General features: G+C 32.9%; 2 protein-coding genes across 4 annotated transcripts; one reads left to right on the forward strand and one right to left on the reverse strand.

Annotated features, from left to right (window-relative positions):
* Positions 1–265: 265 nt before the first annotated feature.
* Positions 266–8,636, reverse strand: LOC133301689 (altered inheritance rate of mitochondria protein 25). Its single transcript, XM_061501363.1, has 11 exons — positions 8,119–8,636; positions 7,187–7,273; positions 6,921–6,962; positions 6,753–6,797; positions 4,978–5,043; positions 4,777–4,833; positions 4,622–4,683; positions 2,676–2,796; positions 930–1,007; positions 749–855; positions 266–583 (listed from the first exon to the last, which is right to left on the reverse strand). Exons 1-11 carry the CDS (start codon positions 8,524–8,526, stop codon positions 553–555), a joined length of 1,104 nt encoding a protein of 367 aa, XP_061357347.1. The 5' UTR covers positions 8,527–8,636; the 3' UTR covers positions 266–552.
* Positions 8,637–11,632: 2,996 nt separating this feature from the next.
* Positions 11,633–15,980, forward strand: LOC133301681 (uncharacterized). 3 transcript variants are annotated; one of them, XM_061501349.1, is made up of 5 exons: positions 11,633–12,173; positions 12,417–12,982; positions 13,107–13,394; positions 14,231–15,201; positions 15,858–15,980. In XM_061501349.1, the coding sequence occupies exons 1-5, from the start codon at positions 12,016–12,018 to the stop codon at positions 15,957–15,959; spliced, it is 2,085 nt and encodes a 694-aa protein (XP_061357333.1). In that variant the 5' UTR covers positions 11,633–12,015; the 3' UTR covers positions 15,960–15,980. The 3 variants fall into 3 exon arrangements, with proteins under 3 accessions (XP_061357333.1, XP_061357331.1, XP_061357332.1); XM_061501347.1 differs by lacking the exon at positions 15,858–15,980 and having other exon boundaries at positions 14,231–15,674; XM_061501348.1 differs by lacking the exon at positions 15,858–15,980 and having other exon boundaries at positions 14,249–15,674.
* Positions 15,981–17,862: the final 1,882 nt, after the last annotated feature.

The following is a 17,862-nucleotide window of genomic DNA, read 5'->3' on the forward strand; positions in this document are numbered from 1 at the left end:
CTTGTTTGACAAGTATCACGTCCTCAGTCACATTTATTTATTTAATGTCTAATATATCCAACGACTTAACAAGTAAAATGCACCACAAAACTACCAGCGGAAGATGTTATTCAATGGATTCCATGCTCTCTCTTCGCAGGAGGGTAAAATCTAAGGATAAATTCTTATATGTTCCCAATTTCCCAAATAAGAGAACTATATTATTTTGTACTATTAAAAATATAATTAAAGAAAGAAAAAGAAATGATAATACTTCATAGTAGGACATTGAATAGTTGAAAGCACCAATTACAATTTATTCATTTACAACTCCAGAACTCAATTACTTGCTTGAATACTTGATTTGTTAGAAAATGGTAACAGCTCATAATTAATAAGTTTTTATCTCATCATCCCATCACAAGGGTCAGAATATTCCAACACCCAATGCGGAGTCAACCTTGGCGTTAGCTTAGAACACCTTCCAATTTAAAAACTACTTGAGAGAGAATGGCTTCAGGGATTATGCTTCCAGTAGATGGTAACCAGATGACACTGTCTGTCAAATCAAATTTATTCGCCCATGGCAATCAAGGGTAACCCCCTAACATCCCAAACAAATTAAAAAAAAGAAAAAATTAATACCAATTCCAACTTTCTAACTGTTGACAAGTTAGAACAAGAGAAACGGACTAAAAATAAAAGGCAAGAAAGAAAGTACATAAATTCCAAGGTGAAAAGGTGGAACCTTTTCTCAAGACTTTCTTACCAGCCTCCATGTCTTGAGAAATAGTCATTATCTAGAGATATAGCAAGAGCTACAGCTACAGCTCTTTCTGTGAGGGTCAATGAGCGAGCGACTTCCAGCTCCTGAATCTGCAGAAAGAACACGCATATCAATCAGTAAAGAATAGGAGGGGAGTGAGCTTTCTGAAGATAGGGGACTCTACCGCAGTAGCGAGGCCAATCTTGGAGCCAGGATCAGAACTCCCAAATCGAATCACATACTGACCCGCATCGGTCAAAATCTGCACATTTCAGTAAAAGTATTAATTTTTATATCATCACTCAGGTTTGAACTCACACAAGCTAAAAAGTCTGAAGAATTGAACATGAAATTCTTCAGTTAAATGACTCAGCTATAACAGTTAGACAAGTTGATGTAGGATAGGAGGCCTAAGGTTAAATCTGTAGCACTCGAGAAATAGGAAGAAAAAGCAAGAGCCAAGGAGATCTGGTACACAGCCAATAGAGGGCTGGTGTTTTAGTTAAAAACCATGGGTATATTATTAAAAAAATCTGAACTAAACCAGTTCTGAAAATCCCTTTATATATGATAAAACCTATCTCAAAACTAATCCTAACCCCAGGATAGAATATCTAATCAGAGCTGTGACATGAACGGTTATCCCCTCTCTCTCATCTTTTATATATATATATATATATATATATATATATATAGAGAGAGAGAGAGAGAGGTAGGATACTTTGACACCAGTGTCAAATTTCAAATTTGACACCTCATCTTATAGCCGTTAGATCAAAAAAGATCAACGACTCTGATTTGTAAGCATGTGACTCCATTGATCTTTTTTGATCTAACGGCTATAAGATGAGGTGTCAAATTTAAAATTTGACACCGGTGTCAAAGGATCCTACCTCATATATATATATATATATATATATATATATATATATATCTTTAAATGCTCCTGCTTTACAGGTGCAATATTATAGACCTATCTTAAACAATGTAAACTGAACCTTGAATTCTAAGGAAAACAATTTATTAGATTATTCTCTGAGAAGACATTTACATAATAAAGATCTTTAATCTTCGTACTATTGTGTATTAATTATTTTGATCAGTTAATTGTTTTTTCTGTCTACTTTGATCTTTTGTTTCCCTGCTCTTTCTCTCTTCCCACTAGTCACTCACAGTCCTGCTCCTACATCATATATAGAAACCATTTTTTTTTATTTTTGGGTGAGAAAAAGTTTAGGGATAGGGGAGGTTGCTCCATTCCAAAGTCAAGAATCAAAGCCAAGACCTTGTTAACCCTCATTGCTAGACCTAAGATTATTTATTTCAATTTTATCGCTTCAACTGAAACTTCAAAAATCAGTGCTTAATAACATCAGTCATCACTTACCTGGTGCGAAGAGAAATATAGATAACCTGGCAATGTGGTTGATTATGATAAATATCAACTTAACAACTTGGATTTATTTTGTAGAACAAAGCATCGAAATCACAATCATGCAATACATATTTAAAAAAAAAAATTTAGTTAGGAAGTTTAAAAATGACAGACCATGACAAAAGAGAATAATAGCACTCGACAATTAGCAAGCATGTTTAACAAAAACAAAAGCTTCTGTTAGAGATGCAATATAAAATCATTTGTGTGTTTTCACCAAACAACCTAAGTTTTTGGGTAAGATAGTTCATGACATGATATCGGAAACTCTATGACTAAGTGATTTAGAGTTTGATTCTTGTCACTCCATTCTTCTAGTAAAAAAGAAAAGAAAAGAAATTTCAGCACAACATAAATGTGCCTATGCGTTGTACACACAGGCAGCCCAAATGTAATATAAAACCACTCATCCGTGTTCTTCTAACAGTTTAAACTTTTGGAAGAGATGGTTCATGACATTTTTTTAAGAAACAAAAGTAAATGCCAAAAACAGACCTCAAAGCCAAAACCCCTCCAATCACGATCTATTTGAGCAACCACCTCACCATTAATATCTTTCAAGGAGAATGTCCAATTCCATAAGCCAGGATTCTCAACCACTGCAAATTGCTTATTCCTGCAAATCTTATTCTTTTAGACTGGCATTTTGTATAGAAGTCATGTTGAAATTATAGGGACTTAGGTATAGAGGGAGGAAAATGAATACTCATAATAATAAATTATATTGATATTGTTGTGAAGGATGCGATATGATCCAATAAAAACTACAAAGCACTAATTCCAACTTATACTAATTAAATGAGGAAATCAATCATGAAATGTAAGGAAATAAGGAAACTATTCCAAAGAGATCATCTAAAATATTCTAACCTATCCTAAGATTAAGATACAATCAAGATATTATTAGATATTTTTCATGTATTCTACCAAGTCAGATGCTTGCATTTGTCAAACTTAATATCCTGACCAAAAGTGAATTCAAAGAAAACCAATAAAATAAATCAAGGGCTCATATGAATATATGTTCAAATAAATGTTTATATACAGTATCATTTATATATAAGCATAGCACACACATTAATAAAACTGCAGAATGAGTCAAACCTGTATCAAGCAGAGACTTAGACCATGCAACAAAAGGTAAAAGAAAGCCAAAAGGGCAAAAAGATTAGATGCGGAAAAAGGACCAAAAAACCAACAAGGTCTAGAATAAAACTCTCATGAATGCTTCTGGTTAACTAGATTGAAGATATAATGCCTGGAAAAAGGACCCGCCAACCTGTGAAAACTCTTTAGTCTTTACCATGCATAAGCATGCATCCCACACAGCTAAAAGTTTCCTGACCGCTGGACATGCTATAAGGCTAAATGTGTCAGAGAACTGAATTTTAATTATAAGAGATGGATACATGGCCTCCCATAATTTGCTTCTTCCTACACTACTAGGCATTATGGTTAGAGCATTATGGCAGGTTTCAACCAGATTTTTCCCATTGCATCTCTTTTTGGACAATCTTCTAAGCCTCCTTGTGGGTTATAGATGGATTCCTATTTTTATTTTATTTTATTTTTCTTGTGTGTGTGTGTCGGTGGGGTAGTGGTGTATTCCTTATCATGCAACAGGAAGACCTCTAACGAGTCGACTTTAATTTTTGTTCTTGTATATTCACTGTTCTAAACCAATGTCTTATTATGCACTGTTCTGTTGCAATGCAATATTTTGTTTCCCCCAAAAATAAAAAAGACAAAACACATGAGCATTTATTTGCAGAGATATTAGCAGAAAGTTGACAGGTTTATTGATTTTCATGTAGAAAAAGATTATAGACAGACACAGAGATAATGCATAAGTTTGGGCACCAAGAAATCAAGTTCTCTTAAAAGAAATTGCTATATAAATGTCAAGTTGAATAAAGACATAAAAGTAAACAGCAATGATATCAATATAATGCCAGTTGCTAAAGAACTACATAAAATAAATAATAATACAGCCTGTATAATTTCCCATATACACAATTAAATAACTTTTGATTGTTTTATACTTTAGGTCAGCAATTTCAAATTGAATCTAGCGGGCATATAAATGGCACACAATGAGCATCAAAGTCAACCTTTGATGGTAAAAGGGTTTAGAGATAGAAAGGAGTTTGATAGATTAAACTCCTTATTCACACAAATTGTAAACATTAACTCTCCCATCCCTGGCCCCTTCTATTATATGTCTATGATTTCACCATTTAGGAAATAATATAAGACTTCAAGTCTTCAACTTCTAGAAAATTGAATAACACACATATCTTGGCTTCAAAACAACTTAAATTTTTCCAAACAAAATATTCAAATCTAACAAAACATAGTATCTTAATTTTGGCAAGAGGATGTTAAGATTTTGGCAATTTATCACAATAATTACAACTCAAAACATAGTATCCTGATATTACCCCAGGTACAAATCATAGATTCTCCTCCAGAGATGCCACCGCCTGTGAACTACTCCAACTTCCTGAAGAGAGGATTTGACATGATTAACAGCCAAATTGCTGATATACAACTTGATAGTGTACAACAATGTACAGCAATAACAAAAACGGCATACCTTACCATCAATTTCAGCATAAATTGAGCTTGTTATCCACCAAAAGGGTCTGCGAACCTAGCCATGGAAAAGCACAGTCTCAGCTCAAGCTAAAGGAGAAATTAATTGAAGACAGATGTTCTACATATTTCACTAGTGTGAAGCCAAATAAAGTTTTCATGTGCATAAAAAGAACCAATCCGAAAAATAAAATTTCCTCACCCTAAAGAGCTCGTTCCCCACACCATCAGTTATGGATGCAACAAAAGGCCGCCTTGAACGAAGCAACTGCAGCAAGAAAGGATGAAATGGAATGAAATAAAATAAATATTTAAACAAATTTATAATACAAACATGAATTGCACAGAGAAAGCGTACAAATCAAATCAAGATTTGCAAACCAAGATGTATAGCATAAGTCATGCACCCATTGTAGAATTCACCACTGAATTACACACTTCAAGCCTTGGCCATTGCACAAAGTGCTACAAAGAACTTACTAATAGACACAAAGTAGATGACACGCGTGTAAAATTTAGCAAATAAAATGACCCCTTCGGAATCCAAAACCTAGAGAAGTCAAAAAGATGTTTTCATTCTGCATGATTATATGACACGATTCTAATCATTCATGTTGAAATTTAGAGCAGGTGTTGATAACAGTGTTCTAATCATTCATCAATTATAAAAAGATATTTAAAATTCATGCATGATTATATGACAAAATCTTTGGTGAACTGATGTTCAAATAAGGTGTGTCTATCCTCATAAAGTCTCTGGTGATTAATACTGAGGCACTTTGCTTGTTCAATCTGATTGGGGAATGAAGTGTTGAATATGAGATCTAGACAGCGAGGTGAATGTGACAAATGTCAATTAAGCAGAATTACGATGAAATACCTATTCCTACAATTGAAGGAATGCGCATTCGCTTGTGAATTTTTTGGGACAAGTTTATATATTGTCTTTTCTGAATCCTTATGACACACTACTAATGAGGTTTTCGAGGTAATTGATTGATTGATGCCCAAGATATTAGTTAAAAAAAAATTTATATCCTTATTTATGTGATTGTTTCTTTTCCTTTATCATGAAGTTAAACTAGATTTGTCACCCTCTACTTTGGAAGTATAAGGGCTTGTTTGAAATCAGTTTTCAAAAACAGTTTTTTGATTTTCAGGAAAAAGAAAAACAAAAAAACCCATTTGGTAAGGCTTGTTTTGTAAAAAAAAAAATTAAAACTATTACTGTTTTTTTGTTTTTAGAATCAAATTTAGAGAACATGTCTGAGTTGTTTTTGTTTTTTGTTTTGGTTTTTAACTTTCAAAACAAAACAAAAAATAGAAAACAATTGTTTCCGTAACTAGTTTACAAAATAGTTTTAAGAACAAAAAAACCAGAACACAATCAAACAAGCCCTAAGTTTCTCCTTTCTCTTCTTGAAAAAAGAACAGTCTACAAGTACAGAATAATACAGAAATGAATGATACAACCAAAGCATTTTGGTAGGATCCCTTAATTAATTGGAATAGAAACCACAACAGAACACAAGAATGTGGGCAGAATCAGAAAATTTGTATTTCAGATATAGTGATTACAAGGAAAATTAACAGGAAATTGCAGAAAGGTAAAAACAGATAATGAGGAGTAGTTTGAGAGACTCCACACTCTCCCAAATCCCAATTCCAGAATGTGCTATCCGATACCCTCCCTTCAGCACCAAGCTTCGTATGTAACTAACTGCTTCCAGCTCAGCATTCTGTTGGGGGGCAATACGGGAATTTACCCTGACCCAAACTCTTTTATTTCTATCTCGTTTGTAAATTTTATTGGGTTGGACCGTATCACATTTTTATGTATAAATTATGCAGGCATCTAAGTTATGGTAAAAACGGGCAAAATAATTATTAATTTCCTATCATGTGGATTATACGTGAAACACATAGTGGAATAAAAACAATCAAAAGAAGTGAAAATTAAATGATTGAATTGAATACCTGTCTGGTAATGACATTGCTCTGTTCACGGATAAAACCTACAGGCTGGATCATATCATGACAACAAGTAGCAAACAAGATCAACCATCATTATTATGAGCAATGCAAGGAAAATACATGCAGGTGATATAACTACGTAATGAAAAGGAGATTAAAATTATCACTGACCGACTGGGGGTAGCACACATCTACAATGGCATAACGATTTTCCTTCAATCCAACCAAACAAAATCACAAAATTAGACATGAAGCCATGAATGATAGTCAAGATAGATAAAATAAAAGGGAAAAATATGAAATAATAAATTTCTCAGAAGATGATAGAGTAATGCCCCACAGCCTCATCATATGTAACGAGAAGTATAAAATGAAATAGACTATTAAAGAAGTTGCTTTGGAAACAAAACCAATCATCAAAGAATTAAGAGGATCACCTGTTCAAAGCCAAATGCAAGATTTGCCCACTCGATATCTCTGGTAATTAGCAAGTTGGACCTGGCAAGCAGAGTTGCTACCTTGGCCTAATAAATAAGATCAAGAAAGGGCAAGTATAACATCTCCGTATTAAATTTACTTAGAATTAGGATCTATTTGTTTGCATTCTACTAAAAAAAAGGATCTATTTGTTTGCGCTTTTTTTTTTTTGTAAAAAGAAAACAAAGCTTTTAGTTAAAAACAAGTCTAAACTTTTTTGAGGTAATTGGTTAAGCTTTTTGGAGTAAAAAATTGGGGAGAAAAAAAAACTGAAAGAAGAAGCAATTTCAGTATTTTACTCTTAAGCAGAAAGTGAGGGCGAACCTAGAGCAATGGTAAAACTGCTTATTTGTGATTGAAAGATCACGGTTCGAATATGGGAAATAGTTTGCAAATATGCAAGGGTAAGACTATATACAATATAATCTCTTTACAAATATGCAGGGGTAGGGCTGCTACAAGGATTGTCCTCATCCTTAACCTCGCTACTCGGGATTTAACGAGGAGTGATTTTTTTTGTTTTTACTCTTAAGCTAGAAACTATAGCCTCTAAAAATAAATAAATCATAAAAGCTCTTCTTTTCAAAGTTTATCCAAATGGACCTTTATTCGTAATCTACATGACTGGAGGCAACATCATGATATAGTTCAGCTCTAGTTATAGCCTGAAGTACCAGAATGCTTGTTTCATATGATGATAAATGACTGCACAGTTACATCTAGCATAATAATTCACAATGATTAACAGGAACCTAGAGCTACCACCTTTGCTTTTTATTTCTCAAAGCCCTCATAGTAAACTCTAAGCTAAATTTCCACATCATCATATCAACGATATACCAGCAAAATAAAACGAATTAACAATGCCAAAGAACTAAGCACAGGAATTCACCTCTTGTGGAGACTCTGGGTCTAAAAACTCAGAGACAGATTGACTAATAGGTGGTTGCTTCAATACCCTTTCACCTTTTCTCATAACACCACCATGTTCTGCAGCAGATGAACCCGAAAACCATCTAGGGTCACCATCACCTCGGTATTTGACCAATTTCCTCCCTTGCTGCTTTCCTCTGGGGTTTCTCATTTTCCTATCAGCAACCCAAAGCTTAACAAGGAAATCCCTCGTCAATTGATGATCCACTTCATTCCCATCGTTAATGCTGCTTCGGAATCGCCGAGATACAATGATGGGGTTGTGGTTGGCAACAACATTTCCCTGAGAATCAAGAACCCCATAAACATGGGGCTTGGTGGTGGTGATCTTACATAGGCAGCGCCAAACATCCTTTGACCGATTCATGTTTCAGGATTCAACCACACAAACTGTACAACCCCAACAACTAAAAATTTCAGCTTGATGAATCAGCGAGCACAGAATCGAATAGACTCTGCCACTAAAAATTTCAGCTTGATGATTTTTATTTTTCTTACGTTATATGTCACCTGTAAATCTTCTCTCCTACTCTCACCACAAACCATGGGATCAACTTTATTTAAAAAAAAGAAAAAAGAAAAAAAAAATTAGACACGAAAATCAAAAGGAGAGTAAGAGATAAATGTGACATAAAAAAAAATAAAACCCTATTAAGATTGTAACTATTTTTAAATTAGACATTTTATACTTAGATAAATTAATTTAAGACAAAAAAATAACTTTGAAATATTTTGAATTTTGATCATGTCTTTGAAAAAATTATATTCATTAAATGAAAAAATTTAAGTTATAGATATGAAGTAAAAAAGAACCTGAATAACAAATGATCAATAACTTACAGGATGTTACAGACTCGTGTTGGTACTTTAAAAAAGATTAGATTTAAAAACATAAGCTGATTGTTACATTGCAGACATATATGAATGATAAAGGATATTAGGTAGATGTTTTATTATTGAGTTATATATAAGCATTATTTTTTTTTATTTTTTTTTTGGTAAACATATATAAGCATTATTATAAGACCTTGTTAAGGCTTATAACATGGATACTATTTTGTGATAGGACATTCTTTCACCTTTTTAAATTTTTGTGTGTAAAAAAACAAAAACAAAAGGAAAACATTGATTTTATGCCGGAAAAAATATTTATTATTTTAAATAATATAATTTTATGTTATTTTTAGTAAAACAATTATGTTTTGGTATATATTTATTCGTTTTTTACATTTTCCCCCTCACAATACTCTTACTTTCTATCTTATCCTAATTTGATTTCATTTTTTTTAAATGACAAATGTTTTTTCTTTTTGTATATATACAAAATTTAAAAAAAAAATATGAATTAATAATAATATCCATAAATATACCTTTGTTTGCTTATATGGCCTATTGGCTAAAGTATATAAAAAATAGGGAAAAGTTGAAAAAATTTCGCTAAGAATTTTTTTTCTGCTACAATCGTATAAAAGTGAGGGGGTCCCTTTATAAATAGAAGAGAGAAAAGATTAGTGAAATCCATTCACTTTTATTTGAATGTGGCAGAATTTTTTTTTTGCAATAAAAACATAAATATTTTTTTCCTTTTTTTATCACTTATCTTCCTTATGGTTTTTTTTTGTTCATCCAACTATGTATTAAACACAATTAGTAATTGGACTAATTTGCCCATTTTATTCTTATTTTGTCCACATTAAAAGCACTAATCTATTATTTAAATTTTGACCAAAAATACTAAATCATCAAAGACAGTTTGTTGTCGGTAACCGAAGTCTTTATGTTAGATTAAAATCTTTTTATGCATGTGAAATAAGAATTAAATGAGCAAATTGAATAGCGGTGTAAATGGGTAGAGCGACTTGTCAGGCCCAAGACTTGGTTTGTTTTAAACTTGATTTTACCTGACTTGTTTAATAAATAGAACTGACTTAAGCTTTAAAAAAAGCTTATTTAGCAAACAAGCTCAAACCTAATTAATAAGGCTTGGTTTGAAAGCCCGTGAGCTTGTTATTATTATAATAAATAATATATTTTTATGTAATCGAATCATTAATTCTACTTTTTTAACCTATTTTTTTAGGGTTGTCTACTGTCATTATCTCACGGTCACAGTTTCACAAACAAACTCTTTGACTATTTGTGTACTAGTATGAAATATGTAATTATATGTGGACTGAGTGGGTTCTATAACTGTTTTTTCTCTGACAAAAAATACATAATTTGATGCATTTATAATCTCAACATTTAGACGTATATGAGTTTGAAAAAAAATATTTTATAATTCTAAATGAGTTGGGTCAAGCTAAAGCTAAGCCTTTAATTCTTCATAAACAATCAAAGCCTAAAATCTCAGCTCATTTACATCCCTAAAATTGACTTAACTATTAACAATGTTAAAGGTAAATTTAGATTAAGAAAATCGCAAAAAAGTACCCAAAAAAATTGCAAGAAAGGCAAGTTATAAGAAAAAAAAAACATAAGGGATAAGTGATAAGAAAATAAACGATATAGGATGTTTTAACTTGTTTTTCTAAAATCTAAGGTTTTTTACAATATTGTAAAAATCAAATCGGACTAATCGGGTTGACTCGGAACCGGTCCGGTTATCACATTGGATCGGTCAAGTACCAGACCTGGTGCGATCCAGTCGATTTTGGTGAAAATCGATCGATTGGTTAACCGATGACCCGACTCAGTTTATGTAAAAAAAATTCCAAAAAAAAAGTTTTCCAAAAAAATTTCATAATTGACATATCTGAGTTATCTGTTACTTATTGACTTACATAAATTATGCACATACAATATTAATATTATCTCAGTTATACACTATATAGAGAATTTTGATTTGATTTATAGTTAGAGATGTAATTTATTGAACATGAAATACAAGTATCGCAAGCATTATAGGTTTATTTCATCATTTATTATTTTTTATATTAAATATTTAGAATTTATATTATTTTTCAGCTATTTGAGTATGTTTATAACTTTTTAAATATAAATTATAGATTTACATATAATCTCCGGGTCATGCGGTTCAACTAAAGACCAACTGGTTTAATAACACTGGTTTTTTAACATTTTCACACTAAATAAAAGCTCATTTCAAATTTAAAATATAAAAAAGAAAAAAACATCTATACTTTTAAAGGATAGAAGCTTATATCATTTTAGATCCTAACTGTTGATTTTCGTCCATCAACGGTTATCATCTATTATGCCAAACTTAATGGGCTAAATATATTATTAATTAATTAATAATTTTGATCTAATAAATTGTAATCGTTGATGAATGAAAATCAACGATTAAAATATAAAATAATATAAACTTATATCATTTAAAATGACAGATGTTATTCCCAATAAAAAAATATAATATCACGTGTTAAACAAATTATTTTATTTTTAATAACTCCTTTTTGTATTTGTATTTGGATATGAATCCACCTTCTTTCACCACATTTCAAGCTACCAAATCAAATCCTAAAATTACATAACAACCCAACCCCAACCCCGTCAGTCAGGCGTCAGAGGAAAGAGAAAAATAAAATAAAAATAGATTGGAACAAATTTATTGTTTAGGGAATATCAAAATTGAATCCCCAAACTATGAAATTTCCCCAAATCTGAATGGGAACATTTGCCCTAACCCATTTACCACTAATCGGATCCTCCACTAACGACGGTTCCCGGATCCTTCCTTCATCGTTTTTCTTCGCCGTTGGCTGATCTGAGGCACACACCGTCACTGTCACCGTCACCGTCACTGCCACCGTCACCCCTTAATTTTCTTCATCAGAGAGAGATAGAGATAGAGACACTGGGGAAGCGAAAGAAAGGGAGAGTGAAGCCGGAGATGGATTGCGGCGTCGGATCCATCGTATGGGTGCGACGGAGGAACGGGTCATGGTGGCCGGGTCAAATACTTGGACCCGATGACCTCTCCGCTTCTCATCTCACCTCTCCTCGATCAGGAACTCCGGTTAAACTTCTCGGCAGAGAAGACGCCAGCGTGTAAGTTTTCATTCAAATTTACCTGTTTTCTTGTGTTATAGTGATTCATTTAATTACGTTTTTGCAACTAAGTTAGTTACCATAGTGCCATAGCTTGTGTAGAATTAAATTCTGCTTATATTTGTGGAACGTTTGGAAATCTATTAAGTTCCTTTGCATATAAGATGCATCAATGTATTAACATTGTTTTTAGTTTTTTTTTTAAAATTAATTTTTCTCTTATTTGGTGGTATGTCTTTGCAGGGATTGGTACAATTTGGAGAAATCCAAGCGTGTGAAGTCATTTCGATGCGGCGAGTTTGATGATTGTATTGAAAGGGCTGAATCCTCCCAGGGGATGCCATTAAAGAAAAGAGAGAAATACGCCCGCAGGGAAGATGCCATTCTTCATGCTCTTGAACTTGAGAAGCAAATATTGAAGAAGCAAGGGAATTTAGGTGTTGCTTCTGATCGAATCAGTTGTAGATCTTCCAATTCCCTTAAAAAGGGCATTGTTACGTTGCCAATTGAAACACTGGGAAATGATAATGAAAAACATGCAAATTCAAAACCATACGTTTCTCGTGAAAACGAGATTATTGGAGGCCAGTTTCCTTCGGACGTAGCAAAGGATGGCAATCAACTGAGAGGGGAAGTCGATCATTCCGAAGCAATGCCTCGGATGAGAGGCTTGCAGGATTTTGGGCTCAAAACCGCTCCATTGAAAGGGAGGATTTTATCTTCTGTTGATCCAAACATTTCTCAGAAACCTCCACTTGATGATGGTGCTCGGGCTCTTGCAAGTCGTGGTAGTGCACTTCACACGAATGGTAAAATTCTCTAGACAAAAGAAAATGTCCAGATGAGAGATTGAGCGAGGAATATTTAATAGGCATAATTGGTGAGAATTAGGGATTTATTTAGGGTATAACCTATCTATGGTTCTGTTTACAGGAGCTGGGCAAATAGGAGTAGCTTGCCGAGCAAAGAGGAGCAGATTTATGTATTTTCCAGCTGAGTCTAGTGATTCTCTTGATTACAAAGAGACTCTAGCCAATGTTGAGATGTCATCTTCCCAACTTGGAGGGGAGTTTCCTTATCGTGGTTCTTTGGTTGGAGAGACTGAATCTGTCTTTATGGATGAAGTTGAATCTGATTCTGAAGAATCAGATTCTCCTGGTTCCGATTCAGATTCTTCTGAGACAGAAGAAGACATGGATGATGAAGTGAATATACTTTCAGGTTAAGTTTCTGTCATACTCATGCTGTCCTTATGTTAACAGTTTGATCTAACCTTCATTACTTGAAAAGATAAATAAACATGTTGATTCTAGAGCTCCATATATTCTGCTGCCAGTATCTGTATTTACTGAATTTACTTATCTTACACTTAATTATGTTTCTTGGCTTCTTACACTGAAAATAGTTATTAGTTGTTCTGGTTGCATGATTGTTTGTATTATGTGCAAGTCATTGTCTCAGCTTCTGATGTAGGCAGTCTTCCGTCTGCTTTTCTGCATTATTCCTTACCTGGTTTTCTAATTTTGTAACTTCAACTAGTGACTGTATACTGCCAAATGGCTTAGAATTGGCTTAGTACAAGATGACAAACCTCCTCCCCCCAAAGTCTCCCTCTCTACTTTCTCTTTTCATCTGTTCTAATGAAATCAACAAATAATTTAGCTGGCCTCTATTATTGCCAGTGGCCAATGTGCTATGAGAATTTAATAAAGGATTTTATTATCTCCTTGGGAAACTACTGTACGTTTTACAACATGTTAAGCACTCGACACATAAGAAAAAAGGTCTTCATAGATAAAATGTACTATATGAGCAATCTGATTTGCTAAGGCCTAGAGTCTTAAATTCAGGAGGAGGGATGGAGAAGGAATTGTCATAATCTTGCATATTTTAGTTTTGACTGGTTTTCATGAAGTGTAATTTGGGAGTCACTTCCAATTTTTATGGGGCATCTAAGGGATTCATAGCGTCACTCCTGATAAGCAGTGAGGATTCAATTTTTGTGTCGGACTATTTGTTTTAGCTTTCATTAAAAATCGTCCTTCTTGGATTTTTAGATTTTATTGTAACTGCAGAACCTGGTCGGGACGCAGAAGAACATGAAAGCACTAGCAGTGAGGAGCCTGATGAATTAGCAATTTCCAGCAACATGCCTCACCTCTATCCTCGTGATCTGATAACATATAATGAAGCTGTGTCTAAATGGAAACTAAAAGGGAAAAGGAATAATCGGAATTTGGTAAAGAGGTCTGTTGGTGCTCCTGATGGAAAAGGTATTATATATGGAGCAGAAGCAGATGCTGAAGGAAGAAGAAGTCATTTGAGCCACAAGAGAATGGGTCCGAGTTTGCATTGCTACAGAAATGATTTTAGTGATGCTCTTGATGACGATGATCAAATGTTTGGGTTGGAAGAGGAATACTCTCTAACTTCTAGAGCAGTATCAAAAAGTCAAAATAAAATTCATCGAGGTGTTGATTGGACTGATTGGGCCTGGGATGATCATCTTGCTTCGAAAGGATATTGGGATATTAAAGGATTTACTCCAATATATGGTGATCGTTACCGTTTGGGTGGGATGATGAGGTCAATGCTGGTTAATGTAGATTTGAAGGTTCAAGCAAGCTATCGGAAAGAGCCTGTACCCATTGTTTCTCTCATGAGTAAGTTAGATGGGAGGGCAATAATAGGGCACCCAGTCCAGGTTGAAACCCTCAAGGATGGTTCATCTGATTTTCTATTTTCTTCAATTGATGACTTCAGTAATGATGGGATTGGTATTGAGGGAAGTAGTGTGCTTCCACCAGCATGGAGGACTGCAAGGAGAACAGCAAATGTTCGCATTCCACGCCATGTGTCATCATCAAATGGTGCTGAAGTTGCTGCTGAGTTTCCCTCCTTAGATCAAGAACGAAACTTTGAATATAAAAAATTAAACGCTGGAAGTTCCAGTCATAAGGCGAGCCTCCAGAAGAAGAGTGGCCTTAAAAGTCATCGGTCTTCAGCTGACAAAAAGTCCTTAAAAAAGGTGCCAAAGAAATTGAATTTGTCTTCTAGTCAGAAAACTAGAACTCTGTCCTCATTATCTATTGAACATAATCTTACATTACATGATGTGTGTAGTTATCAAACAGATAGATTGATTAAACCAGAAATCTCTGGGCCCACTACAGTAGCTTGCATACCAGTTCAGTTAGTATTTAGTAGATTACTTGAGAAGATTAATAGGCCTCCATTGAAAGCATCTAGTAATGCGGCTTTGCTGAATACTGGTGTGGAGAGAAATTCATAGGTTACATGTACATTGTTATAAGGGAACAATAATCTTACAGTGGTAGCACAGTTTATTGGGGATGTCTTCTTTCCAATATAGGGAATCCTATTCAATTTATTGTCAGCATTTTAAGGATTTTCATATAGTTCCCTATTCATCCTGTGTATCTCTAGATAAATAAAAGAAACATGAAATTGTTTAGCTGCCTTGAATGTGAGTATCTAGTTACTGATTCATTCATCTATACTTAATAAAATTGAAGTGTATTACTAGTTCTATGTTGATGCTTATTAGCAGAAAATTATGCTGAAATTCGTTTTTAGACTTTAGAAACGAAGATACAAGCTTTCCGCAGTTTAACAATACGCTGAACTGATTTTTTTTTTTTTAATAAAAAATTATTTATGCAGAAAGTCAAATTTGTTACCATTAACTGGTTATGTCTAACTAATGGAACAAACCCATTTCACTATCTCATTTGGAAGTTGGTAGCTGTGGCTTTGTTTACATAAATGTTTGACTTGGCAGCCGGCCACTGGGTAAGTGTTTGAGGTTTTGACAGATTTGGTTAAATTTGCATTTCAAATTCGTCTTGTTTTTACCTTAGCATTATATGGTATAATGATAATACTGAGTTAGATTTGCAGGCTTAGATAGTTAAATATTCCTGAATGTGCAATTTTTTTATTTTATTTTGGTAATAAGAAACGATTTTTTGTGTTAATGATGGTTAGGTGTTAGCATAATTAAACTATTTCGAATGTATTCTATTTGCATAAACATTAGATAAAGTCAATCAACTTTTTATAAAAGCATTTTAGTAAATCTTAATTTAGTTACCATGATTTATATTCCTCCCAAAATAAGCTTAAACATAACTTGAACACTAATAGAAGAAGAGAGTGGTTTTAGGTTATTGTTGTATTTTGTGCAGTTTAATTTTCAATTTAATCTTCGAAAATCATGTCTTTTCTTCCTTTCTTTTTTTAATTGGCTTATTTAATATAAAAGTTTTGCTTGTCTGAATTGGTAACACTAAAATTACATTGGTTATTGAGTTTAATTTTGACGCTATGTTCATCATGTCTTGAGCGATCCACGCTTGTACTTGAGTCAATAGTGAGACTCACGAGATATGTAATTTTTTTTTTTTTGTGAGCAAAATAATAACAATTGCTGAATCACTTTTAAGGGTGATATTTTCATTATGTATTTATTTTAGTTTTTAATTTTTTTGATTTATTTGTTTTAGTTTATCAATTTATAAATTATATTAAATGTTGTTCTTAGGATAATTTTTCATCTAAATGATTTTTGTTAAATGAAAGTGTGTCAAACAACAAATGAAGTAGTAGTCAAATTCAACATACTATGTTCTAAATAATCAAAATAATATGAAATTAAAATTCTCGCTAAATAAAGGCAGAAGAGATAACTAATTGATTAAGAGATAAAAATGAATATTAAGAACATAGAAAATTAAAATAACCGTAATTTTTATTTTATTTTTTATCTTTTTATTGATACATTCTTCAACTTCTCGATCAAAGTATTAAAGAAAGGGTTTTATAAGTGTTATGTTGTAGGAAAAATGATTGTGTAATGTTATAGAGATTCGTTTTGCGTGCCGTAATTTTTTATTTTTTTTTGCTTCAAAAAGTGTAGATCTCACAAAATGTTGTTTGAGTAGGAAACTTTCTTGTGTCATGTGAAATGATAAATGCAAATTCCTTAAACAAAACAAACCTTCTTAGTAAAACAAGATCGAAATGGTTTGATCTGACAAACATAACATAACATTAGGATCTGGCATGTTGGTGCGGTGTAGATAGCAATGTAAATGAGATAAGTGGAGGCAAGTTTATGAAAAATATTTTGAGTTTGAGTTGACTCATTAATTTGGTACGAACTAAATTTTAGATTTGGCTTGAGTTTGGTTTGAATTATTTATAATTATAAAATGTATTTTTTCAAACTAATATACGTTCAAATGTTGTGACTATAAATGCATCAAATTCTATATTTCTTCGTCAGAGAAAAAATAATCATAGAATTCACTTAGTCCACATATATTTTTAGATCGAATAATAAATTTTGTAATTTCTTTTTAAACATTGATACAGCTCATGAAATAAAAAATGTGAGGGAAAAATATTTTAAGAAAAATATGTAACATAAGCTAACCTTTACAAAATGGATAATTATACTCTTATGTCATATGAACATATTTTTATATTCTGCACTTAACTTGAGGTGGGACCCATCAGGAGAAAAAAAAAGATATGTTTTTTTTTTTACTCATATATTTTCTCTTGTTTTGGCGATTAATTGATGATTTATAGTTATGTTTGTCGTCTCTAATAATGTGTTCCATTTTTTTTGATACATTTATCGTAGCATTGATAATACATAAAT

Source organism: Gastrolobium bilobum, unplaced genomic scaffold, assembly GCF_033153095.1.
Source record: "Gastrolobium bilobum isolate Gb01-03AN ecotype WA unplaced genomic scaffold, APGP_CSIRO_Gbil_v1 utg912, whole genome shotgun sequence".
In the NCBI taxonomy this organism is placed as follows: domain Eukaryota; kingdom Viridiplantae; phylum Streptophyta; class Magnoliopsida; order Fabales; family Fabaceae; genus Gastrolobium; species Gastrolobium bilobum.